Source organism: Chiloscyllium plagiosum, unplaced genomic scaffold, assembly GCF_037043375.1.
Source record: "Chiloscyllium plagiosum isolate Xiang-an unplaced genomic scaffold, Cpla_swu_hap1 HiC_scaffold_31, whole genome shotgun sequence".
In the NCBI taxonomy this organism is placed as follows: Eukaryota; Metazoa; Chordata; class Chondrichthyes; order Orectolobiformes; family Hemiscylliidae; genus Chiloscyllium; species Chiloscyllium plagiosum.
In genome coordinates this window covers 16212983-16237175 of record NW_028270169.1, presented here as the reverse complement: position 1 = coordinate 16237175, position 24193 = coordinate 16212983, and the positions used below count along the sequence as shown (strand labels likewise).

The 24193-nt window shown below is 40.2% G+C and overlaps 1 protein-coding gene across 10 annotated transcripts in view; it reads left to right on the top strand.

The window, feature by feature from the left end:
* The window catches only part of mettl16 (methyltransferase 16, N6-methyladenosine), a 146852-nt gene that overhangs the window by 119186 nt on the left and 3473 nt on the right, over positions 1-24193 (top strand). For 4 of the 10 annotated variants that reach the window (XM_043718294.2, XM_043718292.2, XM_087977286.1 and 1 more), the window contains exon 10: positions 1659-6631. In XM_043718294.2, coding sequence (XP_043574229.2) covers positions 1659-2318 — 660 coding nt within the window. In that variant the 3' untranslated portion in view covers positions 2319-6631. Of the gene's footprint in view, positions 1-1658; positions 7306-14909; positions 14946-24193 lie in introns of those variants that run through there. The other 6 variants (XM_087977288.1, XM_043718297.2, XM_087977287.1 and 3 more) reach the window with 6 other exon arrangements.

The following is a 24193-nucleotide window of genomic DNA, read 5'->3' as shown; positions in this document are numbered from 1 at the left end:
TAGAATCTGGAACCATAGTACATGGGAAGGATTTTCAATCCCTGACATGTGCATGGAGTTGAAAGAGTTCTGATGCAGTGCGTATCAACTTGAATTGGATAGGATGTGAGTGCTTATCAGCATGTAGGAATTATCTGTTTGAAGAGGATTGATTAGATTAGATTAGATTAGATTACAGTGTGGACACAGGCCCTTCGGCCCAACAAGTCCACACCGACCCGCCGAAGCGAAACCCACCCATACCCCTACATTTACCACTTACCTAACACTACGGGCAATTTAGTATGGCCAATTCACCTGACCCTGCACATCTTTGGACTGTGGGAGGAAACCGGAGCACCCGGAGGAAACCCACGCAGACACGGGGAGAATGTGCAAACTCCACACAGTCAGTCGCCTGAGGCGGGCATTGAACCCGGGTCTCTGGCGCTGTGAGGCAGCAGTGCTAACCACTGTGCCACCGTGCCGCCCACACATTGCTTTCTCTTAATCAGAAATGTGTCTGCCTACTTTGGAAAGTAGCCAATATAGCTCAAGTCTATTAACTTCAGAATCTTACTCTAATCCATTCATTCTCAGTGATGCAGTTCCTGTAAATATTGACTTAATTCTGCATAGTCCTCTCCTGAGTTCTAGCTTCGTGCCTGTAATAGTATTTTGGGAATATAATTTATTTTTGTTTTCTGTGAATGCTAAAATCTGTCCTTTGTTACAATATAGCTCATACAAGTGCCTTGCAGAGACCCTACAGTATCCTTTGTTCAGATGTAGAAAACCTCTATAGAGACCCCAACTGGTTGTATGAGCATAAAACAATCATTCACTGATTCAGATCCGGGACAACAGACCCAATCTGTGTCTCATTTATCATATAGCAGGTGTCCCAGATAATCTATTTATGCTAAGGTTAATTACAGGTTAATTGCTCAGACTGAGGGAAATTTTCAGATTAAACTGGAACTGGAAATTTCCAAGCACCTGGCCATCTTCAGATTTACCTCTTTAACAGTGATAGCCCCAGGGCCTTTATAGGCCATTTCCTCAAAGTACTTGAATAGTGATCTTAAAGGAACAAGCCAGATCAGCAGCAATATATTCCAGGAGCACTCCAAATTGAGGATGCAGTCAATAACATCATGGGTAATAGTGTACAGTCATCTCTTGATTGAAATCCTGTTATTTAAATTACCTGCTGATTCAAAATATCTAGTTTGAATATCCTACTATTCTTGCACAAAAACAAAGAACTGTGGATGCTGAAAATCTGAAATAAAAATATGCTGTAGAAACTCAGCAGCTCTCGCTGCAATTGTCGTGGGAAAAAACAGTTAATGTTTTGAGTTCAGTGACCTTTTGTCATGACCTGCTGAGTTTCTCCTGCACTTTCTATTCGTTTGCTGATTTGATAACTCAAAACTTTTAAAATGCAAAACAGTTTTGGCAGAGTTTACTGGATTATTTACCTGCAAAAGATTGGCTCGCTATATGGAATGTACTTCATTTGTTCATGCCATACCTTGAGACTGGATCTCTATATGTTTAGAAACCTTTTCTCACTGCTAGAAGCAAACAAAATTATAGAAAAGGAGCTAAATATCTGGGAACCAGAATGATGAATTCAACTTTTGTTTTATAACACTATTCATTTGTCTCCCCAGGTACTTTACAAACGTGTGCCCTGTGGGAAAGGTGAAGTAAGTTTATTTCTAACAGCCATACAGAATTCATGGATCCATATTCGGCGAAAGAAACGGGATAGAGTGAGGCAACTTCGAGAGCTCCCCAGAGCTGAGTCAAACATGTTGAAATCTACAGAAGCAGACCAGACAACTGAAAAGCAATGCAGCGGTGCTAACATTGGTTCTGTCAGCGCTGAGGAAAAGTCCAGTGTTAGCAATGCTGCAGAAAGCAATGCTGAAATAGGAAAAACTGCAATCGAAGCTGAAGAGGAGCTCCCCATAAATGGGGGTAATAGTTTGTTGAGTAAGTTCCATGTAGATCAAGAAAATAACATGGAATCTCAAAACAATAATATGGAAACTGAAGAAAAGATTAACCAGTGTGAAACTAGTTTTGTTGACTGTAAAACTGATGATACAATTGAGCATGAAATAACCTGTTCCACCATGGCAAACACAGAGGAAGAAACACCTAAAGAGAGTGAGGGATGTTTTTTGTTCAAGTGTTTAATGAATGTGAAGAAGGATGGAAAGAATTCCCATGTAGAAATGCACTGGGTTGAGGGACAGAATAGGGACTTAATGAACCAACTCTCCACCTATCTGCGAAACCAGATTTTCAAACTGGTGGTTAGTTAAAGGAATGCTTTCATGTTTTCACCATGCAAACTTTTTTTTTGCAAGTTTTAAATAAATTCCCAGGTTTCAAATTTATTTCTAATCATATTTACTTGTTTTCATTTGATTTTACAGAATTTGGAGAATGATGTTTGCATATATTTTCCAGTGACACGTGCATGTACCACCACTGTCTTTCATCCAGTGTTCTATCAAAAACAAAGAAATGTTTGTCTCCTCTGATCACATAAACAGACCAATAAACCCCCATGGTTTTATATTAATCCATCAGAAAGTTCAGTCGCAGATGTTTGTTCAAGTTTCTGATACCCAGTTCAAAGAGGTATTTGCACTAACAAAAAAAAAGTACATATCCCAGTGACAATCAATTGAATAAATGTTGCTTACATTTAGGTAAAACAGGTAATTATGTATTGGGAAACCATTTGATCCATCTTAGTATGATCATCCAGAATTAATTTAAAGTTATCCTCATTATAAGCACCCAATTTACTCTCAAATTATTCCTATTTTTACTTGCTGTCTCTGTTCTCTTTTGGAGTTCATTCCATACATTGAATGCTATTGATCACCTTTGTTGAGGTCTTACATGGCTCTTTAATATTTTTGAACCAAAGTTTCCAAGTTTTCTTTTCTTTATGAAGCTTGTTATCTTTTGTGTACCTCTGTACATTCATATGACAATTGCAAACCTATAGAATATTCCTCCTATAGAATAATATCCAGAGGCATTTTACAATATGAACAAAATAGGTCGATGCCAAGCAGAAAGGAGAGAGAGACAGAGAGAGAAAGGATATGTGAAAAAGACATTGAATGGATTCAAAAGGACCATGTTTGCAAAGTGTAATATTGGATTTGGCTATTGTCTTGTCCATGTTTAGAAATGCTTGTTATATTGGGTCACACATGAACAGGTGTTGTTTGGATGAGGTACTAAAGAGTTATTTGAAATCAGTCTTTGAGGCTAGTAGGAAATGAGCATCTTGTGGGAAAACAGGCAACATTTCTTTATAGAGTAAAAATGTCCTCCCCAAGATCCAAATAGTTGTGAACCAATATACTTGGGCTGGACAAATAAGGGAAGGGAATACATGATGAACAGTAGGACCCTGGGAAGCACCAAAGATCAGCGGGACCTTGGTGTCCAAGTATACAAGTCACTTAAGGTGTCAGTATAGGTGGATAAAGTGGTTAAGAGGTTACATTGCATATTTGCCTTTATTCGTTGAGGCATAGGGTTTGAGCAGGGAATTTATAAAATGTTAGGAACTGTATAAAATGTTTGTCAGGCCATAGCTAGAGTATTGTGTGCAGTTCCGAAATCCATGTGCAGAGGAAATTTTACCAGGATATTGCTCAAGCTGGAGAGTTTGTAATGAAGAGAGCTTGGACAGATTGTGATTGTTTTCCTTAGAATAGAGGGGATTGAGATTTATAAGATTGAGGGGCATAGATAGTATGGCAAGGGTGAAACTTTTCCCATTGATGGAATGATCATTGACCATGGGCATCGACTTAAGGTAAGAGGCAGAAGGTTTAGAGGAGATGAGTGGAATAACATTTTCACCCAGAGGGTGGTGGGAATCTGGAACTCTCTGCCTGTAAAAGTATGAGAGAGTAGAAACCCTTTTAACATTTAAGAAATATTTAGATGTTCACTTGTGATGCCAAGGCATACAATGCTATGGGCCAAGTGCTGAAAAATGGGAATAGAATAGTTAGGTAGTTTTTCAGTGCTGTGGATCTCTATGATTCATTAGCCAATTTCATTTCACTCCATATGAATCAGGAACTAGCTAAAGAGGCTTGTTACTGAAAATGCTTTTGGCTCTAACAACATTCCAGCAATAGTACTGAAGATTTGCTCCAAAGATCGTAGCACCAATGGCCAAACTGTTCCAGTCCAGTTACAACATTAGCATCTATCCAGTCATGTGGAAAATTGCTCTGTTATATCCTGTCCATAAAAAGCAAGACAAATTCAACCTGGCTAATTTCCACCCTATCAATCTACTTTCGCTCATTAGCAAAGTGATGGAAGGGGTAATCAAGCACAACTTGCTTAGCAAAAGCCTGCTCAGTGACACCAAGCTTGGATTCCACCGGGGCATTCAGCTTCTGATCTCATCACAGCATTAGTTCAACAAAGAGCTGAACTCCAGAGTAACAGTCTTTGATATCAAGACTGCATTTGACCGAGTGTGGCATCAATGAGTCCTAGCAAAATTTCACTAAATGGACATATGGGCTGTGTGGAGTTATACCTATCACAACGTAAAATGGTTGTAAATGTTAGGTCAGTCATCTTAGCTCCGAAACATCTCTGCAGTAGTTCATCAGTCTAGTATCGAGGCCCATCCATCTTCAGCTTCTTCTTCAATGATCTACACTTTATCAAGTTCAAAAGTGGGGATGTTCTGATGATTGCACAATGTTCATTGTTCCCAACCTCTCAGACACTGAAGTAGTCCCTATCCAAATCAGCAAGAGCTGAACAATGTCCAGGTTTGAACTGGAAAGTGACATTCATGTCATACAAATGGCAAACAATGATAATCTCCAGGAAGAAAGTGAGGACTGCAGATGCTGGAGATCAGAGTTAAGAGTGTGACGCGGGAAAAGCACAGCAGAATCAACGTTTCGGGCATAAGCCCTTCATCAGGAATAGGCTTGTGGGCCAGGGGGCTGAGAGATGAGAATAGGTTCCCTCCAGTTTGGAAACAGGCCCTTCGGTCCACAAACCCTCTGAAGAGTAACCCACCCAGACCCATTTCCCTCTGACTAATACACCTAACACGAATGGGCAGTTTAGCATTGCCAATTCATCTGACCTGCACAACTTTGGACTGTGGGAGGAAACCAAAGCACCAGGAGAAAACCCGCTCACACATGGGGAAAATGTGCAAACTCCACACGGACAGTTGCCCAAGACTGGAATCGAACCTGGGTCCCTGAGGCTGTGAGGCAGCAGTGCTAACCACTGAGCCACCGTGCCACCCCACGGTCCAGGATCCTTGCAACCACACAGGATCAATGTGGATTTCACCAATTTCCTCGTTTCTCCTCCCTCTACATTATTCCAGTCCCAAGTCTCCAACTCGGCACTGCCCTCCTGACCTTTACGTCATCTTTCCCATCTATCTGCTCTACCCTCCTCTCTGACCTAGCACCTTCTACCCTGCCTTCATCTACCCATTGCATTCTTGGCTACCTTTGCCCCAAAACAACCCTGCTCACATTTATCTCTCTGCCCCCCCAGCCCACAGTCCTATTCCTATGAAGGGCTTATGCCCGAAACATTGATTCTCCTGCTCCTCAGATGCTGCCTGATCTGCTGTGCTTTTCCAGCGGCACACTCTCAACAATGATTATCTCCAACAATTGTTGAATTCCCCTCTATCAACATCCTGTAAGTTATAATTGACCAGAAATGGAACAGGACAAGTCATATAAATACAGTGGCTATAAGAGCCAGTTACAGGCTAGGAGTCTGACAGTGAGTAGCTTGCCTCCTGCCTCCCCAAGACCTGTCCACCATCTACAAGATAGAAATGAGTGTGATGGAATGCTCCCCAGTTGCCTGGATACTGTTCCAACAGCATTAAAGAAGCCTTGTTGCCATTGAGGACAAAGCAGCACACATGATTGGCACCACATCCGCACTCATTTATTCCTTTTGTTTTACAAAGTAACAGTAGTGTGTCCCATCTACAAGATGCATTGCAGAAATTCATCAAAGCTCCTTAGAAAGCTCCTTCCAAATCCAGGACAATGGCATCTAAAATGACAAGGTAGCAGATTCGTGGAAAGACCACCACCTGCAAGCTCCCTTTCAATCCACTCACTGTCCTGACTTGGAAATATATTGTCACTGCTTCAGTATTATTGGGTCAAAATCCTGGAACTCCTTCCCAAACAGCATTGTGGGTCTACCTATCAAATGGAGTGTTGCAGTTCAGAAGCTCACCACCACCTTCTCACGGGCATTTATTGATGATCAATAAATGCTGGTCCAGCAGCAAAGCCCAAATCCCATTAATGATTTTTAAATTTTGTGCTGATTTCTAACTTTACTTAACAGATGTTTATAAAAGGTGTACATTTTGAGGTATTCTTTGTGAATGATTTCTCTACGAATGTGAATTTAATATTCCCCTTTATGTCTCATTTTTTGAAGTTAAATTGGCTAAAAAGAAGCAATGCCTGGGAATTTATTTGCAAACTGAAAATGCAATGAGCCCTCAACACACCAGCTGTAGAAATGTTCTCTGCGTATTGTGGAATGTAACCAAGGTACAACCTTTTGGCTATAAAATTGAACCTTTGTTCTTTCTTCATGAATTTATATTTGGCAAACTTCTTAGAATATTTATATTTTATATAGCACTTATTATAACCTCACAATTCCGTGTCAGTGAAGCACTTTGATATTATAGTCATAGTTGTATTGTAGGAAATACGACAGTTGGTTTGTGCACATCAAGATCCTATCAACAGTATGGTAATGGCATTTTTTATGATCTTTGAAGGCTAGATATTAGCCAGGACTGGTGTGACTTCCTTGCTCCACTTTGGAATAAAGAATGTATGAGATGTTTTATATCTACCTGAGAAAGCAAATGTGGCCTCACTTTGTCAAATCCAAACAATGGCCCTCCAACAATGCAACCGTATTGTACTGGAATCAGTGAAGATTTGTATGCACAAAACCTGGAATACAAGTTGTATACATTCTGACTGACAGTCATCAGACTTTGTTAGTTTGACTCAGAGGCAAGGATGCCAAAACAACATTTAATTTTTTATTCTTGAAAGACCTGAGAAAGAACCAAGAGATTAAACTGTAGACTTCAGTAATGTTAGGGACTGATAATTTTGTTCATGTTTGATCTTTTGTTTTGACCTGTTTTTTGCATTTGACAATTTTATGACATATAATTATTGAATGCTTTTTAATATCAAAATAAAAAGCAAATAAAAACAATTGACGTTTCTGCATTATTAGCCAGTTAGGTCATAATAATTCCACAATATAATCCGGGCATCATATTAAATTTCCTTGCAATACTTACCACCAAACTCTTTGTTGTAGTTGTGTCAATCAAATTGATGTACTATTTGCTCATCCAGTATTGCTTTCTGGCAGTTTTCTCTACCATCATATGTGTGTGTGTGTGTGTGTATGTATATGTCTGTTTTTAAGAAGATTTAGGACAACCTATTAATTATATGGTGGAGCATTCAAGCATTTGCACTTGTGGTCTCCAGTGAACAGATTTTCCTGCTTTTCATCCAAGTCACCAAACTTTGAAAAGTCAAGATCTGTATTTTGAGGGAGAAAGGGAAAAGAACTAGCAAAAATAGCTAGTCTGCTTTATAAAGGCCATTTGTGATCTGTTGGTTGGCTTCAAAGTAAAAATTAATGCCTTTTGGAGCAAAGTTTACAGCACACACTGCCCAGCACTCCTTGCTGATAGGAACAAAATCATGCAAAGTGGGAAGCCAGTTGAAATGGATCTAAACTGAGAGAATAAAGATTTGCAATACTGCATCTTTGCAAAAGAGTAAAATTTGTAACCTCTTTCCATTGCTTTATGCCCTGCTAATCAAAATAGATGGAAAGATTCATCTTTGATTGAGTAACATGGGAAATATAAATGTCTGCAGTTCAGAGTTGATATTGGATCTCTTGGTAAATACATGAAATAGATGGATAGGTAGCTTGGGCTTTTAATGTAATTTCCTGTTCAGAACATTTGCAATGTATCAAACCTTAATCTGAACAAAGAAAGCTTAATAACCCAAAATAAAGGGCAATTAACTAAATAAATCCCTTGTATCGTAGGATATCAATGGGAATTATTTTTTAAGTTGGAACTTGGCCAAGTTGTGTAATATTCCAAGATCAATTAAACTCTCCCAAGCTGAAGTGAAATACAAAAGGAGTGTCAAAATCTTTTGATGGTATGTTGTACTGCTCGATTGTGCATGTTCTACAGTCTGTACTTCAATTGATGCTTCTGAAGTGGTGCAGAAAATAATTGATTTTTTTTTATTGTATACAAATGTAACACGTTTCAATACATACTTATCAGTCGAGGTAGCTTATGACCAATTCCAATACCTGAAAGATTTTAACTTTTATAAACCCTGTACAGTGTGTTTTCTGACTATCTTTGCAAATGTTCTGTAGATGCTCACATTTCATCGTCAGCAGTATTACATAACAATATCCCATAGTTGGTGGACAGTTTTTTGTTTGGTGCAAGGTAGGGAGATCGCACTTCTCAAATGTAAAGACTGTTTGAGGTAATACAGAGATGCAGTACCTCCACTACGAGCATGGTGTTCCTTGATTATAGGATGCATAGTATGATGGAAAAGCACAATTCCCCATAGAGCGAATGTGTCAACAGACGCTTTGGTCACACTATCCTGATCGCACACAGTAGCACTCAAATCCGGAATAGTTTGTCAAGACTTAGGGGCTAACTGGTCAAGGGGCAGGGATGATGAGTGATGTGCTTCAAAATCACTACCATTTCCAATAGTGCCTGACATTTGGAGGAAGACTAGCACATAAATTTGTGTTTATCTCTCAATGGTCTTTTTACTGTTAGATATTAGCTGTCTTAATTTCTTCAATTGCCTTCAGCCACAAACAATGATGACATAATCAGTTAATCTGTTCAGTTGGTACAGGCCATTCTGCAATAACACGTGTTTCGTTAATGCAAATTCACTGTAACGTGATTGATGAACTGGGGACGCTGTTTCTAAAGCGTGAACTTTTAAAATGTGTGTTGGCTGTAACACAATTACATTGCCAACACTTTAAGTACTCTTTCTAAAGCACGATTTTTCTATAATGTGAGGTTGCACAAGAACACAGCCATCATGTTACAGAAGAACTACCTGTATTGGGAGGGTGGAATGGTTGGTTGGTTGATGGTTAAAAGAGTAATATAGACCAGAGCATTTGCAGAGCTTCTTAAAGTTCTTTCCTACACATTTTCCTAACCTTTCTGTCAGGCCTAGAACATGCAGCATTACATTATCAACAATCCCCTGACATGTACCAGAAACACATGGGACCTTTCCCCACCCATTTGAGGAGAAGGATGCATCCTTTGGTTAACATTTATCCTAAAGATGATAGCTCTGTTGATGCAGTGGTCCCTCCATTCCCTGGAGTGAAGGCTTATACTTCCTGTTGCTGCTGAACCATTTGTTGAAATATGCATTTTTAATATCAGTTTGTCAAGTGCACTTTGACACAAAGTGCCTTCAGTATCCAGAAAAATAAAACCCAAAAGTGAAGCAATCTCTTGTTGAATACATTGTGTTGATAGAGTGAGGAACCTGTTTGAAGGTAGTGGTTTAAATGGCCTATTACTGAATAATTGATATCTTGAATGTGGAAAATCTCGAATGACCAGTGTCTTTATATTCAATGTTACTGTGATAATGGCAGTATGTGTCCACAGTTGTAACTGTGTGCAATTTTGAGCTCCATGATACAGCAGGGATTTTGAGACATTAATGTGTAATCAGTCAGATGGCACGCAGTGTACAATCAGACAAATATGAAGACGTTTAAGAATTGATTTTTAATTAGAACAGACGGGATTGAGGTGCTTTGAAATTGACAAAATGGGCAGAATATAATTAGATAGTTTCTGATGCTTGAGGGGTATGCAATAAGGGAGCACAGATTTCAAATTAAATCAAGAAAAGTTAGAACATAAAGCAGGCCAGACAAGTCAGATACATAGAGAGTTGTACCATTCCGAAGACTGTCAGAGTTGAAGAATTTATTGGTTAATTGGTTGAAAAAGAGGAGTGAAAGGATATGACAACCAATAAATGGTTAATACTATCTCAAAGTCAAATACTGTGGTTGCTGAAGATCTGAATTAAAAACAAATTACTCAAGAAACTTATCCGGTCTGGTAACATCTGTGGAGAGAGAATCCTGCCTCTTGTTGGTTGGTGTTGATATTTTGACACTGCAATGAAAACCCTCTGCAGCAATAAAAGTAGTGACCAGTGTTGGTGGTGCATTAAATGGCCTCGAATTTTTGGTAGTAATGATTAAGCTGTCAGCATTCACCATCATTCCTATCATGACTAACTCACCATCATGAAGAGTTTTTGCCTGAAACGTCGATTTTCCTGCTCCTCGGATGCTGCCTGACTTGCTGTGCTTTTCCAGCACTAATCTTGACTCTAATCTCCAGCATCTGCAGTACCCACTTTCGCTTGAAACTGACAGCAGTCCGCACAAAGCAGTTAAATGTGGAAATGCAGAAGTTGATGTCAGTGGCTCGATGTTTACCCATAATGTGGTGGAAGCCCTTGGAAAATTAAACATGTTAAAATCATTGACTAATGAAACCCTACTTTGTTACGCTATTGTTTTCCAGTTAGAACTATTGATAAACTTTCTTTTTTGAAAGAAGTCTAACTAAGTTTTTGATGCCATACAGTGCTATACTGAGTTCCCATCTGGCCTTGAGAAATGAATTTTGTATTTGTGGAAAGTTAAACTTCTCCATTAGGAATTTTTAAAACACCACATTCTTAAAATACCTTTATGACTTTTTTCAGCTTCCACCATAATACTATCTATATCCGGTACTTCAAAAGTGTAGGATATTCAGTACAAACTAATTGCTGGTCTATTGTTGCAACACATCTGGATATCCTCTTTATCTAGCAGGAGATTCAAATCTAGTTTGTTAGCTTTTCGTGGAGCATATTTTTTTGAAGTTCAGTAGCAGACGCTGTCACTTTGCTGCTAACTGCAAAAGTCAGGCCACTGTTTGCATTGCTGTTGCTTTTTATAGTAATTCTCTTTTTTCCTGGAGACAGCAGTGTAGCCTCATTAGCTATGGTGCTACCAAACTCAATAATTCCCATCTGTGTGATGGAAAAGTGCAAACAGGAGAATCTTGAAGCAAACGCCATTGTCATCCTTTTAATTAGTGCAAATGAATTTGAATAGCATCTATTTTGCATGCATAGTATCTATCTTTGCAAGTAAAGTTTAATGCTTGGTGATTTGGGATTGACCATCAAGGTTGAAAGCTCTCCCTGTAGATTTGGCTCTCAGTCAAATCTATTTGAAAAATAAACTCCTCAGTTTGAGCCTTTGGGTTACAAAACAAGGTATCTCTGAACCTTGCATTATTGGGCTTTGAATGGATCTGGTAATCGCTTAATGGGCAACAACCACTCGTCTTTGCATTGTGTTCCTGATAAACTGAGAAGCATCAGAAATATTTGCAGATGAATAACAAAAACAGAAGAGGAAAGGAGAATAATGGAAAGGCTGTGTGTGGATAAGGGGGTGCATATTGAAGGTACACAAACTAGAGAAGATTTTAAGGAATATTTTCAAAGTTGAGAGGAATTTAACGAGTAGTTATATCCAATTTTTGAGATCTCAGATTGTTGATGAGTCTGTAAGTTAGCTCGCTGATCTTGAAGGGTTGTTTTTAGATGTTTCGTCACCATAGTTAGTATCATCAGTGAGAGTCTCTGGTGAAGCGCTGGTGGTTATGCCCCACCTCTCTATTTATAGGTCTTAGTTAAATCCCTTATATCCCTTAACATTGTCCTGGTTAAAAGAAGTGCAGTTTCTCCAAGCTTTTCTCATAATTGAAACTCCTAGTTTCTGATATCATCCCAGGAAAGTTCTTCTGGACCCCCTTGATATGCTTACTATAAATGTTCAACTTTAGCTTCAGTACACTTACTGCAGCCTAACGAATGATGTGTCTAATTAAGCATTCCCTCTGCTTTTGTATTGGCTGCCTTATTTACAAAATCAAAGAATTACATGGCTTCTCCTTCTATACTTTTATCAAGGTCCTGCCCACTTTTAAAGATTTGTATTTCTCACTGCTCTTTTAACTTTTAAACAACCACCATTCATTGTGAATTTTCGGCGATCATGTCTAGAACTTTTGTTATTTAAGTCTTCAATACACTGCATTTTATCACTGAACCATTTACAGTGAATTGTGAAACTCAAAATAATCAAAATCATTTTTTCAAGTATTTTTGTATTCCTGTCATTTGGATAGGTGCACAACTGAAATCTGAGTTATAAACTGAATGCACCTCCCTTGTAATTGTATATATTATCTACATGCATAGCTTGGAGTATTTATCTTGGGTTCCAAGTACCAGGATAATATCTATTCATGCAGTTGTACTGTTAAATTCTGCCAACACCATCCATTGATTCATCACAGGATCATCTGTCTCTTGTTCTCCTAACCTTATCGATCAGTACAATCTCCTTAGCCTTAGAGTTTGAAATTTGCTACCCTCATCAAGAAACCTCAAGTGCCAGAAGCTATATTTTGGCATCATTGTAGAATCACATTAGAGTATCCATCATAAACTGACAGTATTTACCAGACTGTACTGAGGTATTTTTTACACTTGCCAAGTGCAGTTTGTGGAGACGTGTTTTTCCTCTGTTTGCTGTGCCAACTAAATATAAAGTTAAAAATCACACAACACCAGGTTATAGTCCAACAGCTTTAATTGGAAGCACACTAGCTTTCAGAGCGCCGCTCCTTCATCAGGAGGACCTGATGACCCACCTGATGAAGGAGCGTCGCTCCGAAAGCTAGTGTGCTTCCAGTTAAACCTGTTGGACTATAACCTGATGTTGTGTGATTTTTAACTTTGTACACCCCAGTCCAACACCGGAATCTCCAAATCACAACTAAATGTAAGTTGCACACTTTACAGGTGCACCATAACGTAGCAAAATATTGTTGACAATTTAATCAAAGGCTTTTCATGTAAACAATGACAAAACATCTTGTATTTATGTAATATTCTCATACATCCATGCTTTGAAAGCAGATTGTTTACTAAATCAGATGAAAATATTCTACCCATGCCAGTCGGCCTTTGAATTTGTTTAGGCCCAAACATATACCAAGCATTTCAATTATACACCATAAATTCAGTTGAAAAGGCTCACACTGAGGAGTTTATTTTCCATATTGATTTACTGAGAGCCCAAAACTGCAAGGACTGCTTTCAACCGTAATGGCCAATCCAAAATCACCAAGCAACAATAGATACCATGCATCTCCAAGAAAAGACAAACATCTGATTATACCAATTGCCAGCAGATGGAGCTCTCAGTTCAAGTTTACGCAGCTAAGTATTGTACGGCAGTTTTCACTTAAATATGATTTGGAGGAGCTGGTGTTGGACTGGGGTGTACAAAGTTAAAAGTCACACAACACCAGGTTATAGTCCAACAGGTTTAATTGGAAGCACACTAGCTTTCAGAGCGACACTCCATCAGGTGATAGTGGAGGGCTCAATCGTAACACAGAATTTATAGCAAAAATTCGCAGTGTGATGTAACTGAAATTATACATTGAAAAATTGATTGTCTGTAAAGCCTTTCGTTTGTTAAGCCTTTTATCTGTTAGAATACAGTGATAGTTTCACTTCTTTCATGTGTAAATCACAAAACTTCTTTTAAAAAGTTGCATTCTCAGGTTAGCTGTTAACAATGGTAATAGCTAGACAATATGTTGAAGGTACTGGCCCCCTGTGTTGTCGGTCTATGCCATGATACTTACATTGATTCTCATCTAAAAAGTGAGATAACAGAGTTTTACATGAATGCATGCAGTTTTTGAGCAAAGTACAATGTAACCCTGCAAGTACAAATTCACCCCACAAAATATGTGTGTGCATGTGGGGCTTTGTCTGTCTGTGTGTGTGTGTGTGTCTGATTGTTTGGGTTGGGGGTCATGAGTGTGAGAAAGTGTATGTGTGTGTGTGTGTAGTGAGTGCAGAGTGTCTTAAGTCTGTGAGGGGGTGCATGTGTGAGTGTGGGAGTGTGTCTGTGTCTGTAAGGGTGTGTGTGCGTGTCTGTGTGTATGTGTGTCTGTGTGTATATGTGTATAGGAGTGCCTATGTGTGTGTGAGAGTGTGTGCGTGTGTGTAGGAGTACCTGTGTGCGTGTATAGTGCAATGGTGGTCACCTGTAATATGACATGAACCCAAGGTCCCGGTTGAGGCCCTCCCTATGGGTACCGAACTTAGCTATCAGCCTCTGCTCGGCCACTTTTCTCTGCTGCCTGTCCAGAGGTCCACCTTGGAGGATGGTCACCCGAAGGTCTGAGGCTGAATGTCCTGGACCACTGAAGTGTTCCCCAACTGGGAGGGAACCCTCCTGTCTGTTGATTGTTGTGCAGTGCCCATTCATCCATTGTCGTAGCCTTTGCTCGGTTTCCCCAATCTACCATGCCTCTGGGCATCCTTGCCTGCAACGTATAAGATAGACAATGTTGGCTGAGTCACATGAGTACCCTGCCATGTACAAGGTGGGAGGTGTCCCCATGCGTAATGGTGGTATCTATGTCCACACTCTGACATGTCTTGCAGCGTCTATCATGACAGGGTTGTATGGAGTTGTCCTGAGAGTCGGGCAGCACGAACAACGATCTGTTTGAGGTTTGGCGGTTGTTTAAAGGCAAGTAGTGGAGGTGTGGGGAAGGTCTTGGTGAGGTGCTCATCCTTATTGATAATGTATTGCAGGTCACGAAGAACATAGCATAATTTTTCAGCTCTTGGGAAGTACTGAACAACAAAGGGTACCCTGTCAGTTGCAGCACGTGTCTATCTCCTGAGGAGGTCAGTACGGTTCCTTGCTGTGGTACGTCGGAACTGATGGTCAATGAGTTGAGCATCGTACCCAGTTCTTGTGAGGGCATCCTTGAGTACTTCCAGGTGTCCGTCACATTCCTCCTCATCTGAGCAGATCCGGTGTATGCGTAGGGCTTGTCCGTAGGAGATGGCTGTTTTAATATGTTTTGGGTGGAAGCTGGAGAAGTGTAGCATTGTGAGGTTGTCTCCCAACCCAGACACACACACAGACAAAGACCCACATGCATACATATATTTGGTGGGGTGAATTTGCACTTGCAGGGTTACATTGTACTTTGCTCAAAAACTGCAAGAATTTATGTAAAACTCCATTATCTCACTTTTTAGATTAGAATCAATCTAAGTATCATGGCATAGACAGAGAACACGGGGCTAACACCTTCAACATATTGTCTAGCTATCACCATTTTTAACAGCTAACCCCGAGAATGCAACTTTTTAAAAAAAAGGTTTTGTGATTTACACATGAAAGAAGTGAAACTATCACTGTATTCTAACAGATGAAAGGCTTAACAGATAATCAATTTTTCAATGTATAATTTCAGTTACATCACACTGTAAATTTTTGCTATAAATTCTGTTACGATTGAGCCCTCCACTATCACCTGATGAAGGAGCGTCGCTACGAAAGTTAGTGTGCTTCCAATTAAACCTGTTGGACTATAACCTGGTGTTGTGTGATTTTTAACTTCAATTAAATAGATATTGTACAGGGAATTTGAACCAGATGGCAACCTAGTCTACAAGAAAATGAGCAATAAGTAAACCAGACAGTGATGTTGGTATACCAAATATGTTACTCATGCCCCCCTAGACATTAACAGCACAGAGGCGGAACGAGTGGAGAGTGTCAAGCTCCTGGGAGTGGTCATCCACAACAAGCTTTCTTAGATTCTTCATGTAGATGCCCAACAATGTCTCTTCCTCAGGCAGCTGAGGAAATTTGGCAAGACAGCAAATACCCTTGCCAACTTCTATAGGTGCGCCATCGAGAGCATTCTGTCTGGATGTATCACTACCTGGTATGGCAACTGTACCATTCAAGATCGGAAATGGTCACAGAGAGTGGTGAACTCAGCCCGGACAATCACAAAGGCCAACATCCCATCCATAGGGTCCATCTACCGGGCCTGCTGTCAAGGAAAGGCTGCTAGCATTCTCAAAGAGCCATCCCACTCTGGCAATGTTTTTCTACAACCGCTACCGTCAGGAGAAGGTACTGAAGCCTGAACACATACACACCAGCTGGTTTTGTAACAGTTTCTACCCTACTGTTGTTAGAATACTGAATGGACTCTCAAACTCTAACATTCACCTGTACCTGTGTTTTTGTTTTTGCCGCTGTTTACCTATTATTTACTTATCTCTGCTACTTAACTCTGTGATCTGCCTGTATTGCTCGCAAGACAAAGCTTTTCACTGTGCCTCGGTACATGTGACAATAAATTCAATTCAATTCAAACTTAGAAAAAGAAGTTTATAAATGTTGCATCAAAAGTGTTTCCTCTGTTCACATGAGCTACTTCACCCGTTGTTTTCAGATGGGGAGAAAATCAAGATCCATTCAGACTTCTGTTTCTGCTGTCAGAAATGTCTGAGCCATTTTCAGCATGCCACCAGTGAATATTGAATGGGACAAAGTCAGACCGTCAACGGATGCACCATGTTATAGGAACATCTTTGATGAAATGTGATTAAAGAGTCGCAAAATCAGAGGTAGAGGAGCTGATGGATAAGAGTCAGTGTTCAATGTAGTATTCTGGAGTGACTCATCAGCAAAGCCAGAAGACCGTAAACTATTCAGATGTATGGTTTATAATGTTTGGCAATGTTTCGCAAACAACTAAAAGAAAACGTGTTCAGAAAAGGCTGATGTTGCCCACAGAACATTCCGGAGGCATGTCAGATTTTCCCTGGGGAAGGACAGTATCGAAATGTGGAGAACTGGATCTTCCCAAGCAGGACTGAGCTTGCCTGATGTGGCCCTTGTAGTCTACCAGCTCTTTAACACTCATGTGAATTCTCATCATGAAATACAAACCTGTTTCTGATTCAGTAAAGATGATTCATTTACACTTTAATATTACATTCTCAACAGGATATAACTCTACTGGCTATTAAAAACTCACAAGTAACACGTATCAACTTTAATCACAGATTGAGCAGTACAATGGTGAAAATATTACCAATAATTGCCATAAGTCTCTGTCAATTGATGTACTTCTTTTGCAATTGTGGGGTACAGCTAGTCATTTTGTATTTGGTAGCTGATACACTGATTTTAACTGTCTCACATCATCAGGAAAAGAATAAGTAACTGAAATAGAATGACTCCTTGCTTGCTCTGTTTTCTAAATCCCCATTTTGTCCATTGCCAAAGACAGTGGGGTAAGGCTACCCCTACCTACTGGACTCCAAATCCACAAACCACAGTGTGGTGACATACAAGGGATCCTGATGGCACTTTAAAACCCTTTCCACTCTTTGAAGTGATGATGTTAGGATGTTTGAGAATCAAAATTAACTTAAAAACTTCATACATGGATCATCTGCTGCCCAATCAAAACATGCTTAAGCTTCATTACAAACCCATTCAATGAATGTCAGGAACAAACATAGAATGCTGGAGAATCTCAGCAGATCTGGCAGCATTTTGTGGAGAGAGAAGCAGAGTTAACATTTTGAGCCAAGTATAACGTTCAGAATTGCAAGGGTGGTAAGGTAAAGATGATCTCCCCCGCCCACCCAGCTCAAGTATCTCAGACTAGGAGGTCAGAGTCTCAGATAAGGGCTTGACACTTTAAGGATTGAAATGACATCTGTTTTAATGCAAGCGGTTGTGAAATTTTAAATTCTTTACAAACAGCATGACACCAAATTGGCGGGATAGTGGATAGTGAAGAAAGTTATCTAAGAGTATAAAGGGATCTTGATCAACTGGGCCAATGGACCAAAGTATGGCAAATGGAGTTTAGATAAATGTGAGGTGTTGTATTTTGGTAAGACAAACCAAGGCAGGACATATACAGTTAATGGTAAGGCCCTGGAGAATACTGTTAAACTGAGAGACCGAAGGGTTCAGGAACGTAATTCCATGAAAGTTGCATCACATATAGACAAGGTGGTGAAGAAGGTGTTTGGCCTTCGTTTCTCAGAACATTGAGTATAGGAGTTGGGACATTCTGTTGGCCAGGCCACTGTTGGAGTACTGTGTGAAGCTTGTCATCCTACTATAGGAAGAATATTATTAAATTGGAAAGATTTATCAGAAGTTACTGGGACTGAAGGGTTTGAGCTATAAGGAGAGGCTGCATAGGTTCATACTTTGTTTTCTGCAGGGCGTAGGAGGTTGAGGGGTGACCTTATAGAAGTTTGTAAAATCATGAGTGACATAAATAAAGTGAATTGTAAAGATCTTTTCCCCAGCATAGAGGAGTTCAAAACTAGAGGGCATATTTTTAAAGTGAGAGGAGAAAGATGTAAAGGGATCTGATTGGCAACATTTTCACTTACAATGTGATCCGTATGTGGAATGAACTACCAGAGGAAGTGGCAGGTACAGTTGTAACATTTAAAACATATTTGGACAGATACATAGATAGAAAAGGTTTAGAGGGACATGGGCCAAATGCAGGCAAATGGGACTAATTTAGTTTAAGAACCCTGGTCGGTATGGACGTGCTGGGCTGTAGGGGCTGTGTGACTCTATGCATATTCAGTCATTGAAATATTTTCCTGTCAGACAGATTTATTGATACTGTGAGAATCTGGGGATATGGGATAGTGCAGATGTAGCTGAGATAGAAATTCAGTCAGGATTTTAATAAATGTCAGTGTGAGCTCAAGGAGAGAATTGTCCAATGTCAACTCCCCCCCTCTTTTGTTATGTTCTAGTAAGCTCAGTTGGTTAGTTGTCTGGATTTCAATGCAGAGTGATGCCAACAGCAAGGATTTAATTCCTGCACTGGCTTGGATTACCATGAATATCTTTCCTTCTCAGCCTCTCCCCTCGCCTGAGGCATGGTGACCCTCAGGTTAAAGTACCACAATTCATCTCTGTCTAATGAGAGAGCAGCCGTATAGTCTGGTAGGACAGTGGTGACTTTACTTTTACCTACTTTGCAGACGTATCAAATTTGTATTTGTATCTCGAGACATTATACTACCTTAGAGATGCAATAAAAATGCAACTTGTTTTTTGAAAGAATCCTTAGCTGTCATAAATGCTCCACACAAGGCAAATTTGTGCTCTCTTTCCCTTTGACTTCGGTAGCACGGTGGCACTGCTGCCTCACAGCGCCAGAGGCCTAGGTTCAAATCCAGCTTCAGGCGACTGTCTGTGTGAAGTTTGCACATTCTCCCTGTGTCTGCGTGGGTTTCCTCCGAGTTCTCTGGTTTCCTCCCACAATCCAAAAGATGTGCAGGTCAGGTGAATTGGCCATGCTAAATTGCCCATAGTGTTAGGTGCATTAGTCAGAGGGAAATGGGTCTGGGTGGGTTACTCTTCGGAGGGTTGGTGTGGACTTGTTGGGCTGTAGGGCCTGTTTCCATAGTGTAGGGGAATCTAATCTAATCTAACCCCCTCCCCCAGTAACCATACGTTGGTGTTAGCAAAGTGCCTCCAGATCTTCGTTTCAACCCACCAGCCACAACCCCCACTATGTAGAGTCTTATTACCCAATTCGGACGTGTGGACTGAGCTAATTTAGCAACATCAGAGATTAAAATTTGACTTGTTACCAAACAACAGTGAAAAGAGTTGTTATGGTTCTGTTCGCCGAGCTGGGAATTTGTGTTGCAGACGTTTCGTCCCGTCTCGGTGACATCCTCAGTGCTTGGGACCCTCCTGTCTGACAACAACTCAGCAGAACGAAGGACCCAATACCCAGCATGAGCAAAACCAATGTAGTGTACAAAATCCCATGCAAGGACTGTACAAAACACTACTTAGGACAAACAGGAAGACAGCTAACGATCCGCATCCATGAACACCAACTAGCCACGAAACGACACGACCAGCTATCCTTAGTAGCCACACACACACATGACAAGCAACATGAATTCGATTGGGACAACACTACTATTATAGGACAAGCCAAACAGAGAACAGCCAGGGAATTCCTAGAGGCATGGCACTCATCCACAGATTCAATCAATAAGCACATCGATCTGGACCCAATATACCGACCACTGCAACGGACAGCTGGAACTGACAACCTGAAGCGGCAGATTCAAACCACTATAAATGCCGGAGGAAAGATCACAGAAGCGCTTCACAGGAGGCTCCCAAGCACTGAGGATGTCACCTAGACAGGGGACGAAACGTCTGCAACACAAATTCCCAGCTCGGCAAACAGAACCACAACAACGAGCACCCGAGCTACAAATCTTCTCACAAACTTTGAAGTGAAAAGAGTGCTATAGCTGTCTGAGAAAGTGAGTTCTGGTCTCCTTCCTATCAGAACAATGTTGTAAAACTTGAAAGGGTTCAGTAAAGATTAACAAGAATGTTGCCAGGGTTGGAAGATTTGAGCTATAGAAAGAGGTTGGATGGGCTGTGGCTGTTTTCTCTGGAGCGTCAGAGGCTGAGGATTGACCTTATAGAGATTTATAAAATCATGAGGGGCATGGATAGGATAAATAGACAAAGTCTTTTCCCTGGGGGAGGGGGAGTCCAGAACTACACAGCATAGGTTTAGCATGAGAGGGGGAAGATATAAAAGGGACCTAAGGGGCAACATTTTGACACAGAGGGTGGTGTGTGTATGGAATAAGCTGCCAGAGGAAGTGGTGGAGGCTGGTACAATTACAGTATTTAAAAGGCATCTGGATGGGTATATGAATAGGAAGGGTTTGTGGGATTTAGGCTAAGTGCTAGCAAATGGGACTAGATTAGGTTAGGATATCAGGTTGGACCGAAGGGTCTGTTTCTGTGCTGTGCATCTCTATGACTCTAACTGATTCCTTCAATAATGTTCTCTGGTGTTTTAGTTATTACACTGGCATGTTCAGTGACATTACTTTCATTGTCATTACAGTCCAAACTAAGATTCACAAAGTGCATTCAAATTTTGGTGTGACAAATTATTTACCTCCTTAGGGGAATAAATAGTGAAGAGGAAGCTATAAAGTGGTGGCTGAATATACCTGAGCCAACATCAGATCAATAGAGCAGTATTTTCCTATTCTCCTCCTAGCCATAGTTCTGTCTTTTTATGTCAGGAAGATTTAAAGTATGGGGACCCCCTTCAATTTTCATTACTTTCCCATTCAAAAAGCAATCTTCAGTGGGAACTGCTTGTTATATTTTTCAGAGTTTCAGCTGGGTGCTTTGGTGAATCTGTTCAAACATGTTCCGTTCTATTTAGGAGTCTACAGCAGGTTGGAGATACTCAAATTCACAACAACTTCTTCAACATTTCCTCTTGATGATTTTAATGAGCCGCAGTTTCTTAGGTAGACCTTCAGGATCAAGGATGACTTTCTTCCACTGCAGAGTTGTGGGTCTTGAGGTGACGAACAGCCACAGTGGGGACAAGATGATATATGATGAGAAGGCTGGGTGGGATGCTTGGGTTTTCACACATTCCTTTCACTGTTTGCACTTTGCCTCCATCTGGGCCTATTGCCAATCACCTTCACAAGATCACTCATTTGGGCAGCCTCAAGCAAGAGATATAAAGGGAGATATTTTCAGTTTTTTCAAGAAGGCTTTGGAGCATTTCCCCTGCCTTCCTGATAACCACTTGCCATGACATGACTTTGAGAAGAACATCTGTTTTGGAAATCCTGTGTCAACCATGTGAACAATGTGGCTCACCCAATACAGCTGACTGGCTGAAACCAGCGGCCCAATTCTGGGGATGTTGGCCTGAGACAAGATACTGATATTGGAGCATTTATCTTGCTAATGGATTTGCAGGACTTTGCAGAGGCATTGCTTTTAAAGTTTCTTGTGGATTTCAGGTATCTGCTGTACATTGTCCATGTCTCTCCTGTCCCATGACTCAACTCAGTCTGCAAACAACTGGAGTACAGAAAAATAGGCTCCACTTTCTGTATGAACTCTTATGTAATAAAAAGTTAAATTCTGTTAAACTCATTCTGTCAAAGAATGAAATAAGTCACTAATATGGAATGAATTTACAACATTTGTCATGAATGCGATTCAAAGGCATCGTTCAGTGGGACAGCAAAGCAGAACTGATCAACAAATGCATCCAGAGTCTAGATTCATGATCAACGCTGTCTGTCTATACAGAGGGTCCAACGGATGAAATGGGTTTGGTCAGTCTCAGCTCCTTTATTCATGACTACAATGGTCACAACAGAAAGAACTTCCCAAAAATTGTTGCAATCAACCAAACAGCACAACAGGATGAACAACAGAAATTTCAGAATGGTCCAATCAGAATATATTCTTCCAAAAAACTCTATTAAGGTATTGAATTGACCTAAACTGGAGGCAGCTTTAGTCTGCAGTATATTTATGTGAGGGTGTTTTTAATGTTGATAATGGATTACCACAGTGCAAAGGTTCTCAAGGCTCACTTGCTTGTCCTGGAGCAAACAAATTAATGTGAATAAAATAATTCTGGTTGGAACATTGGAAGACCGATAGCATGCAGGTTTGAAAGTGTGACACTCCTGTGCTAAATTCCGAATACCTTCTCTCTGACAGACAGAATGTAACAATTAGCCGGCAGATCATGTATGGACCCCAGCCTGCACTCCAATGCGCTAAAGTAAGAAAAAAGTCATTCAATTCATTTTCTCAAAAGGGAAACATTTTGTCAAAATTTTTGGTCTTTCACTCATCAGGACAATTTGCAAGATCAATTCAAGGAGAAGACTAACATTACTACTATGTGATAGGAGATCGGTTGGCAAATGGACTCTGGTTGAGATGTTGCCATGGAGAATGCATCCATTAATGCTGATTGATGATTCATTGCAGAGCTTTGTTTGAATTTTAAATTGGACAAATTGGTTAGTTCCAATTGGCCGGGGCCTTCCCCTAAGGAATGAGTCAATGAATGGATGTCACCCAGGGTTTAGCAGGATACCTGGAGAGCTCCCATTCTCTTTGTCAGATCGAGGCATGGGATTTTGTTTTCCATTCAGAAGAACTGAAAGATGTGATCTCCATCGAATATCTCATCACCAGGCAACTCTAAAAATGGTGTTGCATCTAGAGCACTACACTGAAGTACGATATTGGATAATGTGTTTAGGATATCAGGAGTACTTTTAGAGTGATTCAGGATACAATTAGATGCGAGCTGGGAGGAAATACCTTCAGACTCTAAACTTTGATGGGTCAAATGGCTTTTACTTTCACCTTTGCATGAGTTACCTCAACTGTCCTCAGTGTACCTTCCACTGGTTTGTTTAAAATAAAACAATGTTTTCAGAGGCTTTGGACTAGTTGGGTTATGGTATTATGTGTTGCACAAGTAGACATTGAGAAAAATGTGCAAATTACTTTTGCCATAATTTTAGAACTGCAAACCAAGTTCAATTCAAGATCTCCATTACTGCATTGCTTATGCAGTCTAGTGGGATGAACAACAGTTTGTCAAGAGCATTCTACAGTATAGCCAAATCCTCAAACACTGACAGTAAATCAATAGAGTGTGCTGAATGAAGCATTCCTGTCAGATTATCCTTCCCATATGGTTTCAGTCAGCGATAGCTCAGTGACGTGTTTAGATAATAATCTGGAACATTTGACAAAGTCCAGTCAGAGAATGAAGTCCAGAACTCAGAGCAAATCATTAGACACACATCAACTGATGCTTTTACAGTGGTGAGCTGATTGAATAGCCTGCGAATATTTGTCAGAATCACAAACAGGTTATAATGCTGGAGCTGTTGTTTGTAAAAACACATTGATGTACTTGTCCAGTATCTATTGAACTACCCATATTTTGACTGCATTGATCTGCAGAACAGATTAGATCATTCTTAAAAACAGCTTTCACTTTCATTAAACAGTACAATTTGCAAACTAAATTACACAGATTAGAAAAGTCACAACATCAATTCTTCATTTATGTTATATTCAGTAATCTCACCCAGGGTAGTGTGTGAGCATCACCATTAGCTTCAGAATATTGAATAAGTGAATAAAGAATTAACACTTCTGCCAGGCT